This window comes from Triticum aestivum, chromosome 3D (assembly GCF_018294505.1).
Source record: "Triticum aestivum cultivar Chinese Spring chromosome 3D, IWGSC CS RefSeq v2.1, whole genome shotgun sequence".
Taxonomy (NCBI): Eukaryota; Viridiplantae; Streptophyta; class Magnoliopsida; order Poales; family Poaceae; genus Triticum; species Triticum aestivum.
The window spans coordinates 23,840,754-23,865,414 of record NC_057802.1 but is presented as its reverse complement, the minus strand read 5'-3'; the positions used below and the strand labels follow the sequence as shown (position 1 = coordinate 23,865,414).

Here is a 24,661-nt window from a genome sequence, read left to right as displayed (position 1 = left end):
TATTTTAGAGCGCAGATTCACTTATTTTGCTCCGTATGTAGTCTTTATTGGAATCTCTAAAAGGTCTTATATTTAGGAACGGAGGGAGTTCATTACTAGGCTACTTTGGCTCTTATCACAACGCAATCAATTTAACAATGGGAGATCTACAATTACTGTACCATCTATAACCAATCAACCATTTTGGTTCAAACTAATTACTGTACCAAAACTAATTCCTATAACATTCCTTTGGCCACCTTAACTGGAACTGATTGTATGTGGCAAATCAAAGTGCTGACCCTGTTCATTTTGCAGAGAAGAAGCTAGTACTAGCAAGCCGGAGATCAAAGGAGGATTGCAACTCATTTTGCAGAGGGGAAGAAGGACCACTAGGAGCCAAGACCTCCAAGGTTGCAAATTTGTCATGATGATTTTTTATTGAAGATTGTTATGGTGAGGTTGATCTAGCTGTCTGTCATATTTTAGGCTTCATTGTTGTACAATCAAGGCTGTTGTCATGTTTTGATAGACCAGTCTGGTAGACTCACTCAGAAGCTCTGTTTGGTTCTGTGGCAACTGATCATTATGCCATGCTATTGAGATGCAATGAAATTTGCAGTTTTTCTGTCCCCTGAGATGCTCTAGTTACATACTATCCTTACTCTACTGCCAATAGCTTACTAGCTTATTTGTCCGTGTTTACGAGAAAGCGTATTACATTTGTAGTGAAATCCATCTCTTGGAGTCTGTTGGTCCTATAGATGAGACTTGTAACCTTCCGATTAGCATCTGAAGTTATACTAGTGCTATATACTAATACAGGAGGTGATATTTAACTGAATTCCTTAATGCAGCATTATTCTCTTGCTACATATCTATTCACCTACCCTCTAATCAAGTGTGTCATTTTGTGAACTAGCTGTGTGGAAAAATAATGTTAGTAACTTGACAAGTTGCAATTAAATTTGCAATTTTGTATTCCCCTGAGATGCCTCAGTTCTATGCTATGCTCACTCTACTGTTAATCACGTGCTAACTCATATATGTGCTTATGAGAACTTGTAAGGTCTTTGTAGTGAACTCTATTTTATTGGAGCCTGTTGGTCCTGTATATAATGCTTCTCTACCTTCAAATTAGCATTTGAAATTGAACCGTTGCATTGTTGTACAATCAAGGCTGTTGTGGTCTTCTCACTTGTGATTTAGCAAAATCACAGCATCTCTCTTTGTGAAACGTCATTATGCCATGCTATTGTTGCAATGAAATTTAGTAGTAACTCAAATTTTATTGTTCCCTGAGATGCCTTAGTTTCATGTTATGCTTACTCTTTTTGCTGTTAATCGCTTACTAAGTTTTATCCGTAATTATGAGAACGTGTAGGATCTTTATATATATTGAAATATATTTTGGAGCCTATTGGTCCTATACACAAGACTGCTTACCTTGAATTAGCATTTACAACTATATAATTGTTTTATATTGATACAAATGGTGATGCAAAGAATCAGTTATATAGAAGAAAATATATTTAACTCAGGTGCTTAGTGCTGCATTATTGTCCTGCTACTTACTAAGCAGGAAGAGGAGGTGGTTGGAGCAGAAATGGCGGCGATGCAGAACTAGTAGTGGAGCATACGAAGAAGAAGCAGCGCAAGTTATCTAGCTTGCAAATGTGGCAAGCTAGAACATTGGTATGGTGAGGTTGATCTAGATTTATTGTGGACTCACTCAACAGCTCTGTTTTGTGAGTCCTGATACTTAAGCCATGCTATTGTTGCGGTACAATTTTGTTGTCTCTTGAGATTCATCTGTTTATGCCATACCCCTGATGCTTATGGTATTCATAGTGAAATCTTTTTATTGGAGCCTGTTGGTGCCATAGACGAGACTTGTCATCTTTAGATTGCATTTGGAACTATACCGTAGTTGGATACTGATATAGGTGGCATAGGTGGTGATGCAAAGAAAGAATTGAATAAAAGAATATATTTAACTGAAGTTGTTACAGTCTGAACCATGTGCCAGCTCTGAGCCTGAAAAACAAATAGACCAATATCTAATTCAGTGCCAGATGTGTCCAACGTTCTTTTTTTGTGTTTTGATGCACTAGTCACACAATGACAGCTCCTGCGAAGCTTTTGTTAGCCAATAAAACCTGCTATTGTTTTAATTTTGGTTGTGACCTTCTGACTATTCTGGTTGGTAGACTCAACGATTCTGTTATTCTGTCACGACCGGATTTTCGGGATAATAACTTCCCAGAAAACGGTCTTTGTGCTCACCAGCCCCAGGATTACTGTTAGCTGATGAGGCACCAACTTGATACAAGAATTCCAAGCGAAGTACAAAAATATGTAGTACAAGACCATTGTGGCCTATGAGTACAACACTTGGTTTCTAATGGTTTGATGGCGGAAGCGGTTTGTGGTTCATCTGCGCCTATGGGACTCCATTCCCCACAAGAACAGCTGACCAGGATAACTCCTATCTTCGCGAGGCTGCTGACAATACTGCGTAGGTTCCGGGGCCGTCGTCGTAACACTCTTCTCCGTGCAAGAAATCTGGCCAAGACAATAGCCAGGGACAAGCCAGTGAGTACGTTTGAATGTACTCGCAAAACATCAAGAACACGGGTATAATATATCAAGGGAAATCATGTTCCGAAAATATTCTATGATCATAACGTCAGTCACGAGATACACAAAATATTCATGATGCACGCATGTGGGTAATATATGAATATGCCATATAGAAATAGAACGTAGTGATTGAGTGTCTGAAATGACTCCTCGAAAAAAAGTGCAAGTAAATTAACAATGCCGCAGTCGGACGTTTGGGCGACACCACATAGAGGGCTTATAAACAAAAGAAATAACAAGCATGCCACGGTCAGGCGTCTATGCGACACCACATAAAGGGCTTATAGATAAAAGAAATAACAAGCATGCCACAGTCGGGCGTCTATGCGACACCACATAAAGGGCTTATAGATAAAAGAAATAACAAGCATGGCACAGTCGGGCGTCTATGCGACACCACATAAAGGGCTTATAATAGAATAGTTGTAATGGGTATCCAGGAGGTAGAACCATCCCAGGGATACTCAATAATACAAATAAAGTAAATGGTTAGTCCACAATAATAATTATCATAATCCACATATGTCACAGTTCATAATCAAGGTTCTGGTTTAGCAGCTTTCCTCCGAAGACACATTAAGACCGACACTTGACCTATCCCAGACTGTAGTCCTTAACCATGGACACGGCTATTCGAATAGATGTATAATCTCTGCAGAGGGTGTACTCTTTACCCACGGGTAACGGATTTCTTTAGTCCATCGGGACTAATTCCGTCTACGGTCTTTTGATTGAAAACACGCCTGACCTGCACACACCAGCTTAACTTACCGGTGTCTGGAATCACCCACAACACCTGTCAAGCCAAACTCTAAGTGGGGAGGCTACAACCTTGACGTAGCATGGGATCAAATTTATATATGCGCGCTCTAAGGGGTGGCCCCCCTCTCGGTCCCAACCGGAAACACCCATGCCCCCGGACCGGATGACAGGCTTTAATCCATGGCCATGGGACCCTCATCACGGCCTCTCTGTATGGTGTGTGCTAGACAGGGGTTGACAACTTACTGAACCGTACCCTACCTATGGCAGGGACAAGCGGTAGTACGGAACAAGTATGGGGGTTACTGGACAAGACTCGATCTACGGCCGACTCAGGAGGTTCAAGTATTCTCTGCATGATTAGCATAACAAAAATATTTCCATTAACAGGTAAACTTACCACTCGTCAAGCCTCACCATGCCATACCGGACATACTCGTCCCGACGAGGTACTAGGGACAAGCCCGTGTCTACCCAAGACCACGACTTTCCCGGCTTCCTTCCGGTATGCAAGGGAAGCTTACGAGGATGAATACCATCACCAACATATCCATTTATCACAGCAAAGAAAACTCCACTATGCACTCACGCATATGATTTTTATCGTCACATAAAAATAGCGTATGCTCCAAGTCAAGGTGATGTTGTAGCCGTATCACAACATCCAAAAATATTAAGCCAGGGTTCAGGATGCTTGCCTTCAAGTGTATGCATGTGGGGGTGCACTTTTGAAGGTTGCCTTTTCTCCAAAAATCCTATTTTGAGAAATATTCAAACAACACACATTTCAAAAACAGTACAAAAAGTTGTCTCAAATATTTTTGAAATAAATCTTAAAATAAACTAGATGAAATTTGAGAGAGGTAGGAAAAAGAATCAACTCACTTGGAGTTTTATTTTAAAAGTTATAGCCAGTCAAAGATCAGTCAAAGTTCTGTTTTATTAAAATCAGAAAAAGGAAAACGCTTCGGGGAAGAATACGTTTTCGAAGCAGGGGACACGTACTCCGGATCTCTGCGCTTTCACTTAAACAGAGAGAACGGCCGCGCGGGTCACTGACAGTGGGTCCAGGGGGCCCACTAGTCAGGTTTGACCGTTCTTCCTCTCCCTCCTTTCTTTCTGCCCGAACGGGGCGGGGCTCCGGCGATCGCCGTCGGCGAACGGCAGCTCCCCACGGGGTCCCGAGGGCAGGGATGGATCCGCCAGACTGGGGCGGTCCTCCCGGTGGGTGCTAGGCGGGTGGGGACGGAGAAAGTCACCGGCGGCGAGCTCCGCGGCGGACGGAGGTTCGGGAGCAGAGTGGGTTTTGGGCTCCGGGGGTCCTTGGTCGAGGCCGAGGCACTAGGAAGCTCCGCACGACTATGGGGAAACTCTTGGTGGCGTTGGATTGGCGGGGGAGGGCCTGGCTGCGGCGAATTGCTCCAGAGCTCGGCGGCGGTCGAACTGGCCGGAGACGAGGAAGAGAGCCCCTCCTCGTCGATTGCTGGCTAATTAAGGGGGAACTATGGGGGTGGCCTGGGGTTGCCTGAGTGCTCGGAGGAGCACGGGGCCTCCATTTATAGCGCGACGGGGCTGGCTTCGCGGCGGTGGATAAGATCGACGACGAGTCACCGTCGCTGTAGCTGCAGGGCGTCGTGGCGGTGACGAGCGCGTGCCGACGAGCATGTGGATAAGCACGGGCTGTTCCCTGGGGCAGCTGGCGCGCGCGGGTGGCTTGGGCGGCGCCGTCCACGGCAGAGCCCGCTGCCGACGCCGGCGTGCCGCCAAGGGAGCTCTGCCGGCGACGCTGTAGGGCGCCAGTGCGGCTTGGAGCGTACTGATGAGAGGGCGAGTGTGTGGCGCGGCTCTGCAGGCGAGCTGGGACCAGTGATGGGACGCGTCGACCCGAGCGCACGCACGTGCAAAACGCGCGCTCTGGCCGCGCCCAGAGCACGCACAGCAGGTGTTCGACGAAATGCCAGTGCGCGCTAGAGAGCTTGGGTGAGGCTGGCAGTCAACAGGCCAGGGTTAGGGACATCTGGGAGGTTAGTGGACATGCTGGATGGGTCAGGGGCTCAAGTCCACACTGCAAACCAGAGGACATGCCAAAATTGTTCCTGCACACAGGGTGTTCGACAGAATGCCATGGGCAACTAGGCAATTCTTGGGGTGGCCAAACTCCCCAGATCCTAGTCTCTTTAGGAGCTAAAGAAGGTGGTAAGGCTAGCTTGGCAAAAACAGAAACTTGATAGTGCAAGATTTTGAGAAAACCAGTTTTGGGCAGAAACTAAAGGCTATCATTGCATGCACCAAAAATATGCCAATGGGCCCAAATTCCTGGACTTAAGAGTTTGGTAGGGAGGACTATAAGTAGGAAAAAGCTCAAGGGCACTAGAGCAAAATGAAATGGGGTTGCAGTACAAATCACCAAACTGGGGCAGAATGAAGATGAGGATGATTCACTCAAATTTTTCAAAGAACAACACTGGGTTTTTGCATGAAGTTGAATTATGAGCGTCAACTGACATCTCCAAACACTTGGAAATTTTTTTAGAAGAATACTTAAATAGGTTGTAGTGCAAAATACCTACTGGACCAGATTTGAAAAATTGATGTAGAGCTCAAAATCTCTAATGACCAAAAGATATTTTTGCATAAAAGTGATGGGGAAACCTCACATGACATCCCCAAATTTTGGTGAAATTTTTAAAAGCATTTATCAAATGGTTGCAGTGCAAAAAGGAGCTCCAAATTTATGAAAGGTCATTTTAAAAGAATAAAGCTCATGGAAAAATAATTATGCAAATAAATCTACTGTTAAAGAATTGATTTTATAAAGAGGGCATACAAGTCCAATGATACATTGGGAAAGTTTCCACTAGAGGTAAAAACTCACAATATTAAAGAGAAGAGGGGTTCGGAAATCAAAGATAAATCCAGAAAAATAAATTTTTTATTTCCTGGCAAAATTTTAATTAATACAACAAGGTCAAATTTTTGGGGTGTTACAATAGAGCCATGGCCTTTCTCGCTTATATTTTGTCATAGTGGACTTCTCTTTTGTGTTGTGTTGTGTTCATCAGAGAGAGGCCTGACTTTGTTCTTTGAATGTTACAGGAGATTATAGCTAAAGGAAAAGAAGATATGGAAGTCACAGCATTTTGGCTACAACGACTGCCCCTTCATCAGTTCTGATGAGTCCCTGGACTCCTCTTTCTCTCCCCTTGTTCCTTTGAGATGGCCCGGCCATTGAGCCGTGGTAATTATGCTAGATGGTGGTCTATTTGCACTGCATTTTTATCTATGTACCTCTCTCTCATTAGAATTAGAAAATAATACTTGATCCTGTATATCCTATTACTCTTGCATGGCTTTTGTTTACTTGTAGCCATATTACTTTTCTACTGCTATCAAACATGTGATACTGAAGTCTTAAACCATTGATTAACAGAGGTATAGATTGTCTAGAAATTTGATGCATCCAGCTTTCTGAAGAACAATACAGTTATATCCGTTTATAGTCTTTGGTCTTAAAAAGTGTCATTTGGTAGCTAACATCTCAAAGTCTGCTGACTCATCTTGTAAAACTGTATTTTCTTTTATGCTTTTATTGAAAAGAGATAAAATAAGAGTCCACTAGGCCCTGTGCAACAGCACAAGTATTTGGTTTGGGTTCACTGTAGGTCACTACTTTAGTGATCTAAACGCTCTTATATTTCTTTAGAGGGGGTAGAAATGAAGCAAAAAGTAGTCCAAGATGAAGTAGGGGGTTGATAGATTTCCAACATAGGATATTATCTGCTAGCTAGCTAGCTGCCTGATTTTTTCCTGTGTATAACATGCATATACAGGTAAACAACACTACTTGTGTAAAGCAACAGGATTCCTCCCTTCCTTGGGAGCTAGCACTTGTACAATTCCATGGCAAATCACTTGCTTTAACCAAAAGGTTCTTGATGTACCTCGCTGCTGGATGTTGACTTTGAGATTGTTTAGATGCTCTAAGTTTAGTCTTTAATTTCACTGGAAATTCAGTACTATTGATTGTTAGTACTTGGTACAGTAGTGCAAGCAATTCAGGAATGGCAAATCTGCATGTTCTTAACCATTTCTGATTAGTTAGCTATTTGAGGGATAGCATGGGGCATTTATTTATTACTGTCAAATGCTTAAGCCTTTAGTCTCTAAGGATTACTAAGCATATGTCATACATTACAAGGTTACTTTTGGCTCTTATCACAGCGCAATCAATTTAACAATGGGAGATCTACAATTTCTGTACCATCTCTAACTAATCAACCATTTTGGTTCAAACTAACTAGTGCACCAAAACTAATTACTATAACATCCCTTTTGGATGACTGAAACTGGAGCAAACGTGTGTGTATCCATTGGCCACCTTAAAACTGGAGCTGGTTGTATGTGGCCAATCAAAGTGTCGACCTTGTTCATTTTGCAGACAAGAAGCTAGTACTAGCAAGCCGGAGATCAAAGGAGGATTGCAAATCACTTTGCAGAGGGGAAGAAGGACCCCCAGGAGCCAAGACTTCCAAGCTTGCAAATGTGTCATGATGATTCTTTTTGAAGATTGTTATGGTGAGGTTGATCTAGCAGTCTATCTTATTGTAGGCTTGATTGTTGTACAATCAAGGTTGTTGTCATGTTTTGATAGACCACTATGGTAAACTCACTCAGAACCTCTGTTTTGTTTTTATGGAACCTGATCATTATGCCATGCTATTGAGATGCAATGAAATTTGCAGTTTTTATGTCTCCTGAGATGCTTCAGTTCCATACTATGCTTACTCTACTGTCAATAGCTTACTAGCTTATTTCTTTGAGTTTGTTGGTCCTATAGATGAGACTTGTGATCTTAAGATTAGCATACATGAGGTGATATTTATGTGGAGTCCTTAATGCAGCATTATCTCTCCCGCTTCTTATCTATTCACCTGCTCTCTGATCAAGCATGTCATTTTGTGAACCAGCTGTGTGGAAAAATAATGTTAATAACTTGACAAGTTTCAATAAAATTTGCAATTTTGTATTCCCCTGAGATGTCTCGGTTCGATGCTATGCTTACTCTACTGTTAATGACGTGCTAACTTATACTCCCTCCGTTGCAAAATAGATGACCCAACTTTGTACTAACGTTGTACTAAAGTTAGTACAAAGTTGAGTCATCTATTTTGGAACGGAGGGAGTATATGTGCTTATGAGAACTTGTAAGGTCTTTGTAGTGAAATCTATTTTATTGGAGCTTGTTGGTCCTGTATATAATGCTTCTCTACCTTCAAATTAGCATTTGAAATTGTACTGTTGCTTTGTTGTACAATCAAGGCTGTTGTGGTCTTCTCACTGTCCATTTGGCAAAATTACAACAACTCTGTTTTGTGAAACCTTGTCATTATGCCATGCTATTGTTGCAATGAAATTTAGTAGTACAATTTTATTGTTCCCTGAGATGCCTAACTGCTTACTAAGTTTTATCCATGCTTGTGAGAACATGTAGGATCTTCATATATATTGAAATATATTCTCGAGCATGTTGGTCCTATACACAAGACTGCTTACATTCGGATTGGCATTTAGAAGTACACACTTGTTGTATGGTGATGCAAAAGATGCATACCTAGTAGTGGAGCATACGAAGAAGCAGCGCAAGTTATCTAGCTTGCAAATGTGGCATCGGGATTTTCTTGAACAATGGTACCGTGAGGTTGATCTACCTGTCGTATCCTAGGATTTATTGTGGACTCACTCAACAACTCTGTTTTGTGACTCATGATACTTAAGCCATGCTATTGTTGCATTACAATTTTGTTGTCCCTTGATATTCATCTGTTTATGCCATACTCCTGATACTTATGCCATGCTTATGATATTCATAGTGAAATCTATTTATTGGAGCCTGTTGGTGCCATAGATGAGACTTGTCATCTGGAGATTAGCATTTGAAACTACACTATTGCTGGATACTAATACAGGTGTCGATTCAAAGAAATTATTAAATAAAAGAATATATTTAACCGAAGTTGTTACACTCTGAACCATGAGCAAGCTCTCAGCCTGAAAAACAAACAGACCAATATCTAATTCAGCGCCTGATGTGTCCAACGTTCATTTTTTGTGTTTTGATGCACTAGTCACACAATGAACAACTCAAGTAAAGCTGTCGTTAGCCAATAAAACTTGCAATAGTTTAATTTGGGCTGTGACCTTCTGACCATTCCTGTATGGTAGACTCAACGGTTCTGTTCTTCATAGAGGCATGACCTTCTCGCTTATATTTTGTCATCATGCACCTCTATTTCGTGTTGTGTTGTGTTAGAGGTTTGACTCTGTTGTTTGAATGTTACAGGAGATTATAGCTAAAGGAAAAGAAGACCTGGAAGTCTCAGCGGTTTGGCTACAACGACCGCCTCTTCCTCGGTTCTGGTGAGTCCCTGGACTCCTCTCTCTCCCCTTGTGCCTTCGAGATGGTCCGGCCATTGAGCCGTTGCTGATTACGATATAAAAATATACTTGATCTTGTATATCCTATTACGTTTGCATGGTTTTGTTTACTTGTAGCTATCTACTCCCTCCGTTTCCAAATATAAGACCCTTTAGAGATTTCAATACGGACTACATATGAATGTATATAGAGGCATTTTAGAGTGTTGATTCAGTCATTTTGCTCCGTATGTAGTCTGTACTGGAAACTCTAAAAAGACTTGTATTTAGGAACGGAGGGAGTACTTGCTACTGCTATCAAACATGTGATACTGAAGTCTTAAACCATTGATTAACAGAGCTATAGACTATCTAGCAATTTGATGCATCCAAGTTTCTGAAGAACAATACAGTTATATCTTTTTATAGTCTTTGTTCTTAAAAGAAGTGTTATATTTGGTAGCTAACATCTCAAAGCCTACTGACTCATCTTGTCAAACTGTATTTTCTTCTATGCTCTTCTTGAAAAGAGATCAAATAAGAGTCCACTAGGCCCTATGCAATAGCACAAGTATTTGGTCTGTGCTCACTGTAGGTTTTGTACAAGTTTTTGGTCTATGTTGGTACTTTACCTATCAGCATGATCGTATTTCCAAATGAACCACTTGTTTGATTTTATGTTGACTGATTTCGTGGCACCATTTTGTGTCACAATGTCGTATTTTAGCCCCTGATCTGTTCCTTGCATGCACCTCTGTTTTGTGGTGTTGTGTTCATCAGAGAGAGACCAGACTCGATTCTTTTGAATATTGCAGTCAGAGCTGAAGGGGGAAGACCTAGAAGTCGCTGGCTAAGGGAAGTTGAGTCGGCTGTCAAGCTGGAGGGACGGAGACTATGACAGGATGGTGAGCGATGACATGTCTGCGGCTCTAAATCTTTGATCCGATGGCGCACCCCAGGCATCCGTTCTGGTAAGTCCTAGTTTACCCCCAAATGTTTAAACTTGAGCTAGTTGTCTTGGGTTGTTGTTCAATGTGATGTTGTTCTGATGCCGTGGATGACTTAAGGCGAGCACCTGGATGGGTTCTTGTTTTCTTGGCTACTAGCTCTGAGTTCTTTAAAATACAATGATTGATTTAGTTGATTCCCTCACTGTATCATCATGGTTTCATTTTATAAGCGGAAACTTTGTGTTCTGAGCATTCAAATTTCTTTGTGATAATCGCATGGGATTTGGAGTCTCTGTTTCTTGCTCCAGTAGCACTATTTGTAGAATCTGTTATTTGTCTGCTCCTTCACAAAGAACAACAATCTCTTCTTTTGTCCTAACTAGTTTCCTGTTCATGGTTGGCGCAGGGCATGAGTGCCTGGAAGCAATAGGCATTGCACATGCAGAGTGGGTCCCTCGCGGACAAATCCTCTACTCAGCCATCTCTATTGCTACAGCCAACTGAATGCTTTCTCACGCACGAGGAGCCAGTGAAGAGGATCAGGAGATATTAAAACATTGAATTTCGGGGCGAGGTTGGTATTGAGCTACTGTTGAAATTGAGCCTTTGGTTGGTTGTGGTTTACCTATTTAGATTTTAGTCATATGTATGCTTGAGGTGTTTCTAAGATTTGTATAGCACAGTTAATAGATTATACTCAAGTTCCTATACTGGCTTTGCACTCGTGCACATGGGAGGAAGCTTGGTTTGCAGTACGGCACCATGCGAGCATGGGGCAGTGCATGCGAGCGAGACCTGTTCATCCACGAGCAGGTCAACATGTGCACACTCGATTGATAGTTTTGATTTGGCATATATTGAAGGCTTTCTAGGTGTCGTTACCCAAAGGCCTTCTGAGCTCAATGTTTGAGACAAGGCAAATGAATATGTTTGTCTCCTTTCCCTACGGTCTCCAGCGGTGCTATCCTGAAGATCACGGAAGGATCATGAGCACGCTCCATCCCTAATTTTTGGCTTTCAGTCACTGTTGATTAATTCATTCTTTGCTCCATGCTTGACAAATCTGAAAGATTTTATTATAAATAATAGTTTTACTAGGGTTGATCTACACTTGTTGTGCACTAACCAGCTCTCTTGTTTGTATGTAGGTTTGGTTAATGGCATGCTTGGCAAGTGGAAGGAAGCTGCATGCCGTGTCATCAAACATGGACCAGGATGATGAGATGAATGTTGTGCTCAAGAAGGTAGAATGTGGCGTCAAACATGGACTAAAATTCCGAAGGGGGATCGGTGACTTGTGTTGTAGGGCAAGTAGCTAGTAGTGTCTGCCAAGTCGATAAATGTTGGCACGCACCAGATTTGTTGTCTGTGAACCATATATAGGATCAAAGTGGGAGAAATCTTTGGCTTGTTTTGTTTGTGTAGTTGAACCGAGCCTGCTGCTTGAATGTTAGTAAGCATGTGAGTCTGAACCTACCGATGAATTGGTTGTTTTGTGCCAAAGTGTAGGAAGGAGGCTGGTTGTTGTGGTGTTGAAATGGCTTGTTGGTTGCCTTAAGAATTGTGGCCAAGAGCTAGCTTGATGTTGTTGATTCCTTTTTTTTGTTGTGGAACTTGTTGGCTTGGCAGAATGATTTTGATTTTTGAATGATTTACAAAGGAAGGAATTCTGATCTTTGAGTGCATCTTGTTTTCCAAGGGACAGCTTCGTCATCCTATCCTTACTGATTGCGTGGCCTCTGATGGAAAGAAAGAAAGAAAGAAAGAAGGGCGTTGGCTTTTAGAAATCCAAAGTTTTTGGCAACTTTTCATGACTCGTGCTAACTCTATAATAAAAAGCAAGAGATGGTTACAATCATCATAAAACGTTGTCACTAGCTCACTGGGTAATGTAATCTCTGCATTTGCATCGCAAAACAAAACAGTGATGTTCGTCTGCCTCACGCACACTAAATAATAATAATCATCATCATAAATCCCTTGTTCTGCTCGATGAGCTGTCATGTTGCGCAAAATCGAAAAATCGGATGAAAAGTTGTCAAGCAATTGCCACGCCTTGCAGAATAATCCAAGTCAAAAGGTAATAATATTGGAATGGCTTTACGAATTGTAGTCACGTGCATGTCTCAATTCTACAATCGAGGATAGGTGGCGCCCTGATCAAAGAAAGCCTTCATTCGGCCCTAGGGATAACCACATGCTTTTAATTAAGAGGCGACATGCAGAGATTCTTTACTGTGAAAATGGATCATCTTCATCGCATTATTAAACGTCATGGGGATGCCCACAAGTCGGCGATCAAGGGTGTGGGTAGCGCCACCTCATTGATCCGCGGCCTCCTCTTCCTCTTCACCATATGCCTTCTCCTCCTTGCTTCGAAGACCACGTGAGCCTCTCTATATATAGTGGAAAGAGTTGTCAGTCCGCGTGCGGGATGCGCGTGCGACTTAGGACTTGGGACGATGAGCGACGGCGTGGCGGACAGGACACCGGCAGTGAGAGGCGGATGGTCGTGGCTCCTCCTCCATTGGCGACGACCGAGCCAGATGAGGAGGTACCTGGCGCATCAGCAGGCTGGTCGCCGGCTTTGGTCCACTGGCGTGGCATGACACCCAGACGGGCGCGCGGACGGGATTAGTTGCCGAGGAGGAACGACGGCAGCGGCAGGGATTGGTGGTGCCTTGATGTATGTCTGAATCCACCTTGAGATGAGCATGAGCAGCCGGCATGCGACTAAGTTTTTTTACCGGTGCTGGTAGCTACCGGTGAAGTCCCAACCAATCAAATGCTTCCAACTAACTTTGTGTGGGCCAACTATCCAATGGTATAGTGTTGTATTTGGCTAGTATCTGGTCCATTAGGTCAAATCAATGTCAGACCCAACCGTACTATGCATCTTTTATGCCTAGCCATGCATGCATGTTGTCAGACCACTCCACACATAAAAAAGGCAAACATTTTATTTATCTTGGAAGATATTAATTCATAGATATCTTTTGAATAAAAGTTTCATTTTAAAATATTTTTATATATTTGAATTCCTGACGACGTCATCTTTAAAATAAGTTCAAAAGTGAATACATTTCGAACGAGTTGAAAATTCTTGCAACATATTTCACTCATTTGTAATAAAACAATTTCACTCATTTCTTAAAAAATGATCTAACTTGTTTATTTCACCCATTTCAAAATACTTATTTCAGTCATTCCGAAACACATATTTCAATAATTTGAAAAAATCTGTTTCACTCATTTCAAAAAAGTTCAATTCAAAGACAGTGTTCACTAAATTGAGATGTGAAACTTGTTATTTGAATACATTTCGAACGAGTTTAAAATTGTTGCAACATATTTCACTCATTTCTTAAAAATTGATTTAACTTGTTTATTTCACTCATTTAAAAATACTTGTTTCAGTCATTTCAAAACACATATTTCTATAATTTGAAATAATTTGTTTCATCATTTCAAAAAAAGGATTTCACTCCTTTCAATTCAAAGACAGCGTTCACTCAATTGAGATGTGAAACTTGTTATCTGAATACATTTCGAACGAGTTTAAAATTCTTGCAACATATTTCACTCATTTCTAATAAACAAAATTCACTCATTTCTTAAAAAATGATTTAACTTGTTTATTTCACCCATTTCAAAATACTTATCTCAGTCATTTCAAAACAGATATTTCAATCATTTGGAAAAATTGGTTTCACTCATTTCCAGAAACGGATTTCACTCCTTTCAATTCAAAGACAGTGTTCACTCAATTGAGATGTGAAACTTGTTATTTGAATACATTTTGGACGAGTTTAAAATTCTTGCAACATATTTCACTCATTTCAAAAAGTGATTTCATTCATTTTAACAAACATGTTTCACTCATTCAAAACACTGGGTTCACTCATTCCAAAAGGTATGTTTCGTTGTGTTCAAAAAACAGATTCCGCTCACTCGGAAAACTTAGTTCACTCGTTTCAAAAGTTGGATATAACTTATTTCGACAAAATGATTTCACTCAATTTAACACACAGCTGATTTCAAGTCTTTTACGAAACATATTTCAATTGTATTTTTGCTATTTCACGAATTTCAGAGATCACAAAAATATCAATTTCACATATTTACACATCATGTTTCAGATATTATTTCAATACTTCATTAGAATTTTAGCATATTTCAGATATTATTTGACCTATTTCAGTAGTTTTGAATGTGTGAAATCAATTTTAGCTGACTGAAATAACCATTAAACATATTTGAAATAAAAATCACTAGAATTCTCTTCACATATTTGATAATATATTAGGTTCATATATTTGAAATATTCTATTTCACATAGTGAAACAAGTATAAAATATATTCAAAATTGGTCTTGTTCTAAAGTTCTTGCCATCAGAATTACAAATATATATAAAAATTAGAAAACGAAGTTGTAGTTTAAAATATATGATTGATTGAAATTGTCAGAGAGAAAATAAAAGGCATGGAGTTGTTGAGATGGAGAGGAGAAATAATGAATGCACCTGCATGGGAACTAGCATAGCTTTTTATGACAAAAACTGACAGGAGTACACATGTGGGCCTGTTGCTTGTACAAGTGAGAGATGTATTGCATAGTATTCAAATCAAAAAATGAATTTTTACTATTATACGGAGCAGGGCGGCACGAATCTCAGTATGCAAACGAGCGGTGGATTGCTTGCCGGTACATACCACCACCGGTAAAAAGAGCTTTGCGAGCCGGCATGTCCATCAGTTTTGGTTTCCATCGAAAGGGAGGCAGAATTGAAGGAGCGAGGCTGGCAAAACAAGCAGGCATGCGAGCGAGCGAGACAAGGATGCAATCAGGCATGCATGCACGTTTTGGAAAGACGGAACGAAAAAGCGATTCGCCTTCTTACGTTTTGTATACGTACGTGTACGTACGTTTTGTATACGTTTGTATACGTACGTTTTGTATACGTACCATGCACCGGCCTGGACATCATCGGTGGCTTGCTGGCTCTCCATGGGCACGAACGGAGGATGAGATGTAGCATCCATGCTCATGGGACATTCAGGCAATGTATAGATCATGGGTGGCAACTGGCGTGGGTGTATCGATTGTGAGCTGGGGAGGTGGGCCAATGGTTTGCAGTAAGATTGGTGGTAGTAAAAAAATGATTTGTCGGAGGGTCGGCATTTTTTTTATGTGAGCGGGTTGGAGGGTAGACTTAAGTCTGTTGAACCTATTAACATCCGAGACCTGTTAAGAAGCCCTTTGTCACCGGCCGTGTTTGGGTGACGAGAATAAACCTGACATGGTGTTTTTTCAACTCTCATTTCAATACCAAACTAAACATGACATTTCAACACATTTTCCTCCTAAATCTTTCAAAAAGAATAGAGTCAACAAACATCATTTAAATAAACAAATGATGCTCTCTCCGATTCATATTAATTGTCGCTGGTTTTGGTACAACTTGATCGGAAGGAGTACCATTTTCTCCCCTAATGCTCTGTAGTACCGATTCTTGTTTCCAGCAATCTGTTCTGTTTCCTGATGCTGAACACGCACATTCATGTCGTCGATCACTCACCTCCTTCATTGGCGCTCTTCTTGTAGGTGTACCAGTTGGCGATGGGCAGATAGATAGCAAAGTTAACGACGCTGAGCACGGTCATCAGCCAGAAGAAGTAGTCGAGGTGGCCGACGTTGAGGTTCTTGGCCGGGATCCACCCTTCCTTGCCACCCCTCGTCGTCACCTTGACCACCACCGTCACCAGCAGCGTGCTCACGTAGTTCCCGAGCGCCACCGTTGTCAGCGACAGCGCCGTGCACATGCTCTTCATGGCGTCGGGGGCCTGGTCGTAGAAGAACTCGAGCTGCCCCACGAAAACGAACACCTCGGCAGCGCCGACGATAAAGTACTGCGGCACCATCCAGAAGATGGAGATGGGCACGACGTCGTGCTCCCCGTACAGCCCGTGCCGAGCGATGACGCGGAGGCGTACGAGCTCGAGCACACCGGCGGCGACCATAGAGAACATGGAGACGACGAGGCCGATGCCCATGCGCGGGAGCTGGGTGAACCCGCTCGGGTGACCAGTGACGGAGCGGGCGGCCGGGACGAGGAGGCGGTCGTAGACGGGCACCCAGGCGATGACGCTGAGGGTGTCGAAGATGGTGAGAGAGGCGGAGGGGATGGAGAAGTGCGGCCCCATGGAGGCGTCCAGGGTGTTGCCCTGCAGCACGAACATGGTGGTCGACTGCCCGTACACCGTCGCGAACACGATGCCGCTCGCCCAGACGGGCAGCAGCCGGATCACGCTCTTGAGTTCCTCCGCCTGAGTCACCGTGCACAGCCGCCACGCAGACGATGCGCTCGCTGCCCTGTCGGCCGGCATCTCCACCGCCGCCTTGTCGAGGAACCTGAACTGCTCGGTGTGCTCCATCTTGCCGGACTCCCTGTCCGGCCTCTCGTAGAGCGCCGACGCGTCGACGGGGACGGCGACCCTCCACTTGCGCGTAGCCGCGACGAGCACCTGCGCGATACGGGTGAGCGGGCTGCCGCGGGCGCGCTGGTGGCGGTAGAGCGGCGTGCCAACGAAGAAGCTGCCGACGGCGGTGAGCATGACGACCGCGGGGATGCCGAAGCCCCAGCCCCAGCCGAAGCGCTCCTGCACGTACACCAGCACCGACGACGCCACCAGCGCGCCGATGTTGATGGAGAAGTAGAACCAGTTGAAGAAGGAGCTCTTGCTCCGGCGCTCGCCGTCGTCGTGCTCGTCGAACTGGTCCGCCCCGAATGAGGACACGCAGGGCTTGATCCCGCCCGTGCCCAGCGCGACCAGGTACAGACCCACGAACACCGCCGCCGTCTGCCCCGCCGTCGGGTCGCACACTCCCTTCGCCGCGCACGTCGGCACCAGCCCTTTCACGGACGCCGCCAGCGTCAGAAGCCCCAGCCCCTAAAATCATCCGTGGTCACAAAGAAAGAAATCAAAGAAGAAGAGAACACGACGGCCGATCGATGGTCTTACGATGATGTAGATGATCACGAAGGAGGCGATGGTCCGGAAGCGGCCGAGGTAGGCGTCGGCGAGGAAGGCGCCGATGAGGGTGGTGGCGTAGCAGGTGCCACCCCAGTTGGTGTTGGCGTTGGCGGCGGCGGTGTAGGTCATGCCCATTTTGTCCGTCATGAAGTTGACGAGGTTGGTGCTCATGCCGTAGTACGCCAGCCGCTCACAGCACTCGTTCCCTGCAACCGATCAAACACCTTGACGCCATGAACACCAGCAAGAACAGAAGCAGAGCAACACGAACAATGGTGTCGTGTGTATGTGCGTACCGAGGATGTAGGGGCAGGCGCGCCAGTTGCCGGTGCTCTTCTTGAGGGCCGGGTTGCCCTTGAAGTCCACGGTGCCATCCTGGGTGTAGATCATGTCTGCAGCACCAACCTCCCCCATGGCTACTCAGACGAGCAAGTCCTGTTACAGCAATGGAGGTCACCAAGTGATGAGGAGCTAACCACCAAGACAAGTATATATCCAGCTGAAGAAATGGAGGTTCAAGTCACATGGCACACGAGCATTTCAAATAACTCCACTATACTTACGCCTTCCTATTATTGGCATGCCCTAGCTGTTGGCACTCGGTTTTCTGAACCAGGTAATGGTAATGCCTATCTCATAAGGTGATATGGACCGGCATCAACTCAACTTTGGGCTTCATCAGTGTGAAATATGCCCTTTCATGACCACGTCGTTTAGTCGTACTCATCAGAGTGCGCCGGCACATGAGAACCTTCCCATGCCCTTACATGAGAACCAGGTAATGGTAATGCCTATCTCATAAGGTTGTGTTTGGCAACAAAGTATTACAAAAACTACACTATTGGAAAATTATAGTATTTTAGTCTAAAGGTACTCCTACTAGATACCACAGTTTTGTCATATCAAAGTATTTTATAGTAAACACCTTAATTTTCTAAGAGAGCTGATTTGGGGTGGGACACGCAAGTCCTCTGCGTGCTTTTATTTCTGGCTTCTGATTTTTTAAATATTTGTATCTTTTAAATGAACAATCCAAATTAAGATATGTTTTCATATACGTGTTTCTTGTGACAAGGGCTTTCAAATAACATTTATTTTAAATATATTTTGACTAATTTTCAAAATAGATGTTACGTTTTAACTCTTGAACTTAGTACGAGCGACCGGTAAAATCATGATTTTTGTGTCTACAAATGACAAAAAAATGTTTTCAAAATTTATCTATGAAACTTGGTAAGAGCGAGCGAGAAAATCATGAGTTTTAGATAAAAATTTGTGGGTTTCAGTGACTGAAACTTAAAACTTAATGTGCCCTCGTGCAGAATTCAACTACTTCACGAATCGTGAGGCAATCGAGGTGCCAGCCAAGGCCTGGGCAGGTGCGTGCCTCTGTGAATTTCTGCATTTTCCAGTCCAAAATGTTGTTGCTTCTCAGTTTAAAAGAACGTTTGTTGTTCCTAAGAAAAGGAGCGCCTATTCAACAGCCGAAAATAAAAAGAAACGTTTTAATTGATGTTGTGTAGGCCGTTGGATATGCATCCAATAGCTGCCTACCTTCTTCAATCTCCCAAGTCCCAACCCCCATGTTCATGTCCATCTTCTTCACCAGTCCCGCTTCCCCCTATTCTATAGGGTCAGCGACGATCCCGCACACCCAACCAGAGTAGTCTCGCATTTAGGGTGGTGCTCTTCTCCCTAAAGAAATTGACTAACTCTTCGACAATTTTCAGTTGCCCAATGATTACAAAAGAGAAATGTCTAAAATAAACCTTGAATTAATACTCTTCATGTCTGAGTCAAACACCAACCTCTAAATCTCAGAATTAACATCCTATTCTCTCTAATCCTTATCCTCCCCGGTCCTTTTTCACGAGACACATTTGTGGATGGAAGATGTCTCACGTTGCAACGAGGAATGGGAAATCACGCTAGCTAGTCCGACTATGGGCTCTACCTTGTCGGCGCATAAACCCCACCACCAAACAAGGGTTTAGTGGAAAAAGTGTTGGTATTGACTCGGATTAGGAAAGGGACGGGGTGCAAGTTTCATGGATTTTGAGTTTAGGGTTCGATTTGGACTTGGAGTTGAGTGTACGAGTTTGTTACGACCACATGATACACACATTTTCTGAGCTGACAATGCGGTGTACGTCAATGCAAGGTGTAAGTGTGCATATGTCTACTGCCATGCTATAGTAGAGGGCCCTGATAAGTGCGACACGTCAGGTACGAGCACATGACAACTCCGAAAGCTTTTGATGACAAGTTTAGTTACATGAGGAAGAAAACTTTAGTTGACAAGCATGGCAACTTTTGTGCTTCAGATTATTTTTAACAGAAACTTTAGTTGGCAGCCCTATCTCTTTATCAAGCCAAGGCCGAGATTGGTGACTCGCTCTCCAGCCCAAGCGTGGATGTTGTGTAGGTCATTGACATGCTGCCTGTAGGTACACTACTCATTCTAACTTGAAGCCGAGACCTTGGCATTGGCAACGAAGATAAAGTCATTCTTGTTGCCGAGAAAGTTGTTTCCCCTCGTTCCCCGGTGCCTCCTTTTCCTAAACATATCATTGATGCACGTGCAGTTAAGCAAGCTCATTCGATAGTGGTTGCACACACAATATATTGAATGCATGTCCACATTACACATACAACAGTAGTGCATCTAAAATATGAGCTTCATATATGCCGGAACTTTATATAGGAACACACACCTCAAGAGAACTGTAAAAGAGCTAGCTTGAATTAATGCATCTATTCACTAGCTTGGCATCCAGTTGATTGGTTTCAACATTCCTTTTTAATTAGACTATAGTTGGCACTATGGAATAAAGTAGAAGAGTTTGGCTACGATATCTTCCAAATTTAAATTTATCAAAAGACCTAAACAGATTACAAAGTGGGATTCTTGGGTGTATCATTGTTTCGCTTAAACTTCGGTGAGATTATTTTATTACCTAAGGTTAATGAGGCTGAAAGGATAGAACAATACAGACGTATTGGCCTCCTTAATCTTAGTTTTAAAATATTCACGAAGGTTGCGACTATTAGACTAAATTCGATTGTTGAACACGTGTGGTTCGCGTTTCACGGACTTCTTTTATGCAAGGAAGACACATCCTAGATGGAATTGTTATCCTTCATGAAACAGTCCATTAATTATATTAGAAAATTTTGAATAGGGCAGTACTCAAAAAAGACTTGGAAAAAGCTTATGACAAAGTCAAATGGCCATTTCTTCAACAGACTCTCAGAATGAAAGGATTTTCTACAGAGTCGCGCTATGATCCATATCTTCGTTTCTGGAGGTAGTGTTGCCATTAAGGTCAATGATGACGTTGGACACTATTTTCAAATGAAGAAGGAATTGCGACAAGGTGACTTGTTATTGCCCATGCTATTCAATATGGAGGATATGGTAGTGGTCATGATTGAGCGTGCCAAAGTTGATGCCAAATTGACGGGGTAGTAAGTCATCTACTTGATCGTGGCCTCTCTATACTTTAATATGCCAACGATACGATTCTCTTCATGGATCATGACTTCGAGAAAGCGAGGAACCTAAAATTAATTTTATCAGCATTTGAGCAACTCTCAGGTCTTAAGATCAACTTTCAGAAAAGTGAATTATTTTGTTTTGTTTTGGTGAGGTTCAAGACGAAGCCTACCTGTATGTTGAACTGTTCGGATGTGGGTTGGGCTAGTTTCCGATCACATATTTAGGGATACCGATACATTATCGGAGACTCACAAATGTTGAATGGAAACACGCCGTGGAGAGACTGCAAAAAAGACTTAGCAATTGGAAAGGTAAATTGTTGTCTCTAGGTGGAAGATTGGTCGATCATAAACTCAGTACTAAGTAACATGGTACTATGTATGATTTCCTTCTTCCAGTTGCCAAAAGGAGTTTTACATAGATTGGACTATTTCCGATCAAGATTCTTTTGGCAAGGAGATAGCGAGCCAAAGAAATATCGACCAGCTAAATGGAGCGTGGTTTGCCATCCCAAAGACCAAGGCGGGTTGGGCATTCATGACCTTGAGGTTAAGAATAGGGCCCTCATCGGCAAATGGTTGTTTAATTATTGACGAAAGATGGTGTATAGCAAACCCTCCCGAGGAGGAAATATGTGGGTTCCAAGGCGGTATCTCAAGTGTTGTATAAAACTTCAATGCTTTTAACAGAATTTTATCATTTCAAAGTAGCCTAAAGGTGTATTCATAGAGCAAAAATTCATGATGTTCGTTGCACAATTGCTTGGACTACCATGTTAGTTCTTACTAATCATACTTTTTAAATCTCATTGTCCATTTTTGTAATTTCTTTAAAAAACTTGTACTGGTTTTACTACTTTTTGCCAAGTATTTCCTAGCTTAAAAGACCATTTTTAAGGTGCAACATGATTCGGACATGCACAAATACTTAAATTAGCGGTCTACTATCCATACGAGGACGATCATGACACGAACCTACAACTGACGTCTCCGCTTGATCCACATAATGCGAGAAGTAAAAAAAATCGTGGGACCAATTATTCCATTCGAAACCTAGATTATTAGCAAAAAGTTATGTAATGGAGTCTTTTGTTGTAGTTTATAGGATCATAACATCAGCAACACAAGCCATAAGTTGCCAAAACCAACCACCACTCCTGACCAGAGCAAACAAAGAGATTGGGCACCCAACCGGCTTGCTGGCCAATAGGAGAGAAGGTGTTCGATCGATGAACTTGAAGGTTCACTAGTTGCCATGCTTGTTGGATCGTGCCTCTGCCACCACCACCCTCCTCTACCGAGTCTCTCACATCACAAACTAAGAGGATAGTTTACCATCAAAACAGAAGGAAAGTTAAGAAGGGTGCTCGACGGGCCAATATCCAATTCTTCAAGCTTTGCACACTAGATTCCACGTGATTGAAGGACGCGTGATCATTCTTGCTTCAGTGCTCATTCCACGAGGTCTCCCCTAATTCCCTGGTGCCTCCTTTTCCTATACATATATGACTGATGTACGTACACTTATGCAATCCCATGCGATAGTGGTACGCAATTTATTGGACGCTTGTATACTAAAATTGTGAAGAAACTGCTGCCTTGTACGTTGAGGAGAGACTGCAAAAAAGACTTAGCAGTTGGAAAGGTAACTCCTGCCTTATACATCCTTTTTATTTCGGTTTCTAACGCATCTAAATTGTGAAGTGCATATATGTGTGAACTATATATAGCCACGCACACTCTAGGGTTACGGTGCAAAGGGCTAGTTCAGACTATTGTATTTACTATAGCTAGCTTGGGTCGCAGTTGGTTGGCTTCAATACAGCTTGTTAGTTAAGCCAGAGCTGGCAATGTGAAATAAAGTAGAAGATTATGGTTCCATATCTTTCAAACTTTAAATTTGCCAGAAAATCTTAACAAATAACATATGTTGATTTGACATTATTGTTAGCTTTCAATTGTGCACTATGTTAGCAATGTGGCATAAAACCATAACTTAACCAAATTGTGGTCGATCCATCGTCCAAGCATCCCACTATGAAATACCCAGTTGTGGAAAAAAATGGAAAATGTGAGACACCGAAATAAGTAATAGAAGATACCGTTTATACCTTGTCAGCAGTTTCAAAAATTATACCATTTTTTAATAAGGTTGATTTTTAAATGAGAAACTTAAGAAATCATTTTTATGAGTAGTGAGGGGGTCCTCACCTAGACATTTGCAACCTTTTTTTAACTATAAAGCCTACTGAATCTCATCTCATTCTAGCACATACTACGAGCGATTGACTTAAAGAATACTACAAATGGCTGTGGGTTATTTTTGTACCCTGTGACTACAACCTACTTCCACACAGTTCGCCCTCTGCTTAATCGTTGCAAATTTTCTCAATGGACTAGCTTAGGACCAAGTACTCCCTTTGTTTCTTTTTAGTCTGCATATAAGATCTGGTCAAAGTCAAACTTTGTTAACTTTGACTTAGTTTATAAAGGAAAATTATCAAGATTCATAATATGAAATATATATTGTTAGATGCATCATGAATTTAATTTTCATACCCTATAAGTTTATTATTGTAGATGTTAATATTTTTTTCTACAAAGTTGGTCAAACTTTACAAAGTTTGATTTTGACCAAATCTTATATGCAGACTAAAAAGAAACGGAGGGAGTACCTATGAAAGAGTCACATGTTTATTCTATTATTTTCCCAAGAGCACCTGACCATCCTTGACTTGAACCAGAGGCCTTGGTCGTTGTGACGCCCCCGATTTGACCGTACACTAATCATACACGCAAACGTGTACGATCAAGATCAGGGACTCACGGGAAGATATCACAACACAACTCTAAAAATAAAATAAGTCATACAAGCATCATAATACAAGCCAGGGGCCTCGAGGGCTCGAATACAAGTGCTCGATCATAGACGAGTCAGCGGAAGCAACAATATCTGAGTACAGACATAAGTTAAACAAGTTTTCCTTAAGAAGGCTAGCACAAAAGTAGCAACGATCGAAAAGGCAAGGCCTTCTGCCTGGGACCTCCTAACTACTCCTCGAAGCCGAACTGCATGTAGAATCATCCTCGGGATCTCTAGCTCCTGGACTCCAGCATCTGGTTGCGACAATCCGGTATAGAAAGGGGAAAAGAGGGAGAAAAGTAACCGTGAGTACTCATCCAAAGTACTCGCAAGCAAGGAGCTACACTACATATGCATGGGTATATGTGTAAAGGGCCATATCAGTGGACTGAACTATAAATAGCTAATTCTGTCGAAGACTACGCTTCTGGCAGCCTCCATCTTGCAGCATGTAGAAGAGAGTAGATTGAAGTCCTCCAAGTAGCATCGTATAGCATAATCCTACCCGGCGATCCCC

The 24,661-nt window shown here is 42.6% G+C and overlaps 1 protein-coding gene across 1 annotated transcript; it reads right to left on the bottom strand.

The window, feature by feature from the left end:
- Positions 1 to 16,215: 16,215 nt before the first annotated feature.
- Positions 16,216 to 18,235, bottom strand: LOC123073868 (protein NRT1/ PTR FAMILY 8.2-like). The gene is made up of 3 exons (XM_044496876.1): positions 18,080 to 18,235; positions 17,772 to 17,989; positions 16,216 to 17,699 (listed from the first exon to the last, which is right to left on the bottom strand). The coding sequence occupies exons 1-3, from the start codon at positions 18,195 to 18,197 to the stop codon at positions 16,320 to 16,322; spliced, it is 1,716 nt and encodes a 571-aa protein (XP_044352811.1). The 5' UTR covers positions 18,198 to 18,235; the 3' UTR covers positions 16,216 to 16,319.
- Positions 18,236 to 24,661: the final 6,426 nt, after the last annotated feature.

Coding starts and splice junctions, on each gene's coding strand:
- LOC123073868 (XM_044496876.1), bottom strand. CDS start 18,197: ATGGGGGAGGTTGGTGCTGCAGACATGATCTACACCCAGGATGGCACC. Junction 17,990..18,079: donor CGCCTGCCCCTACATCCTCG/GTACGCACATAC, acceptor GATCGGTTGCAG/GGAACGAGTGCTGTGAGCGG. Junction 17,700..17,771: donor TCGTGATCATCTACATCATC/GTAAGACCATCG, acceptor GGATGATTTTAG/GGGCTGGGGCTTCTGACGCT.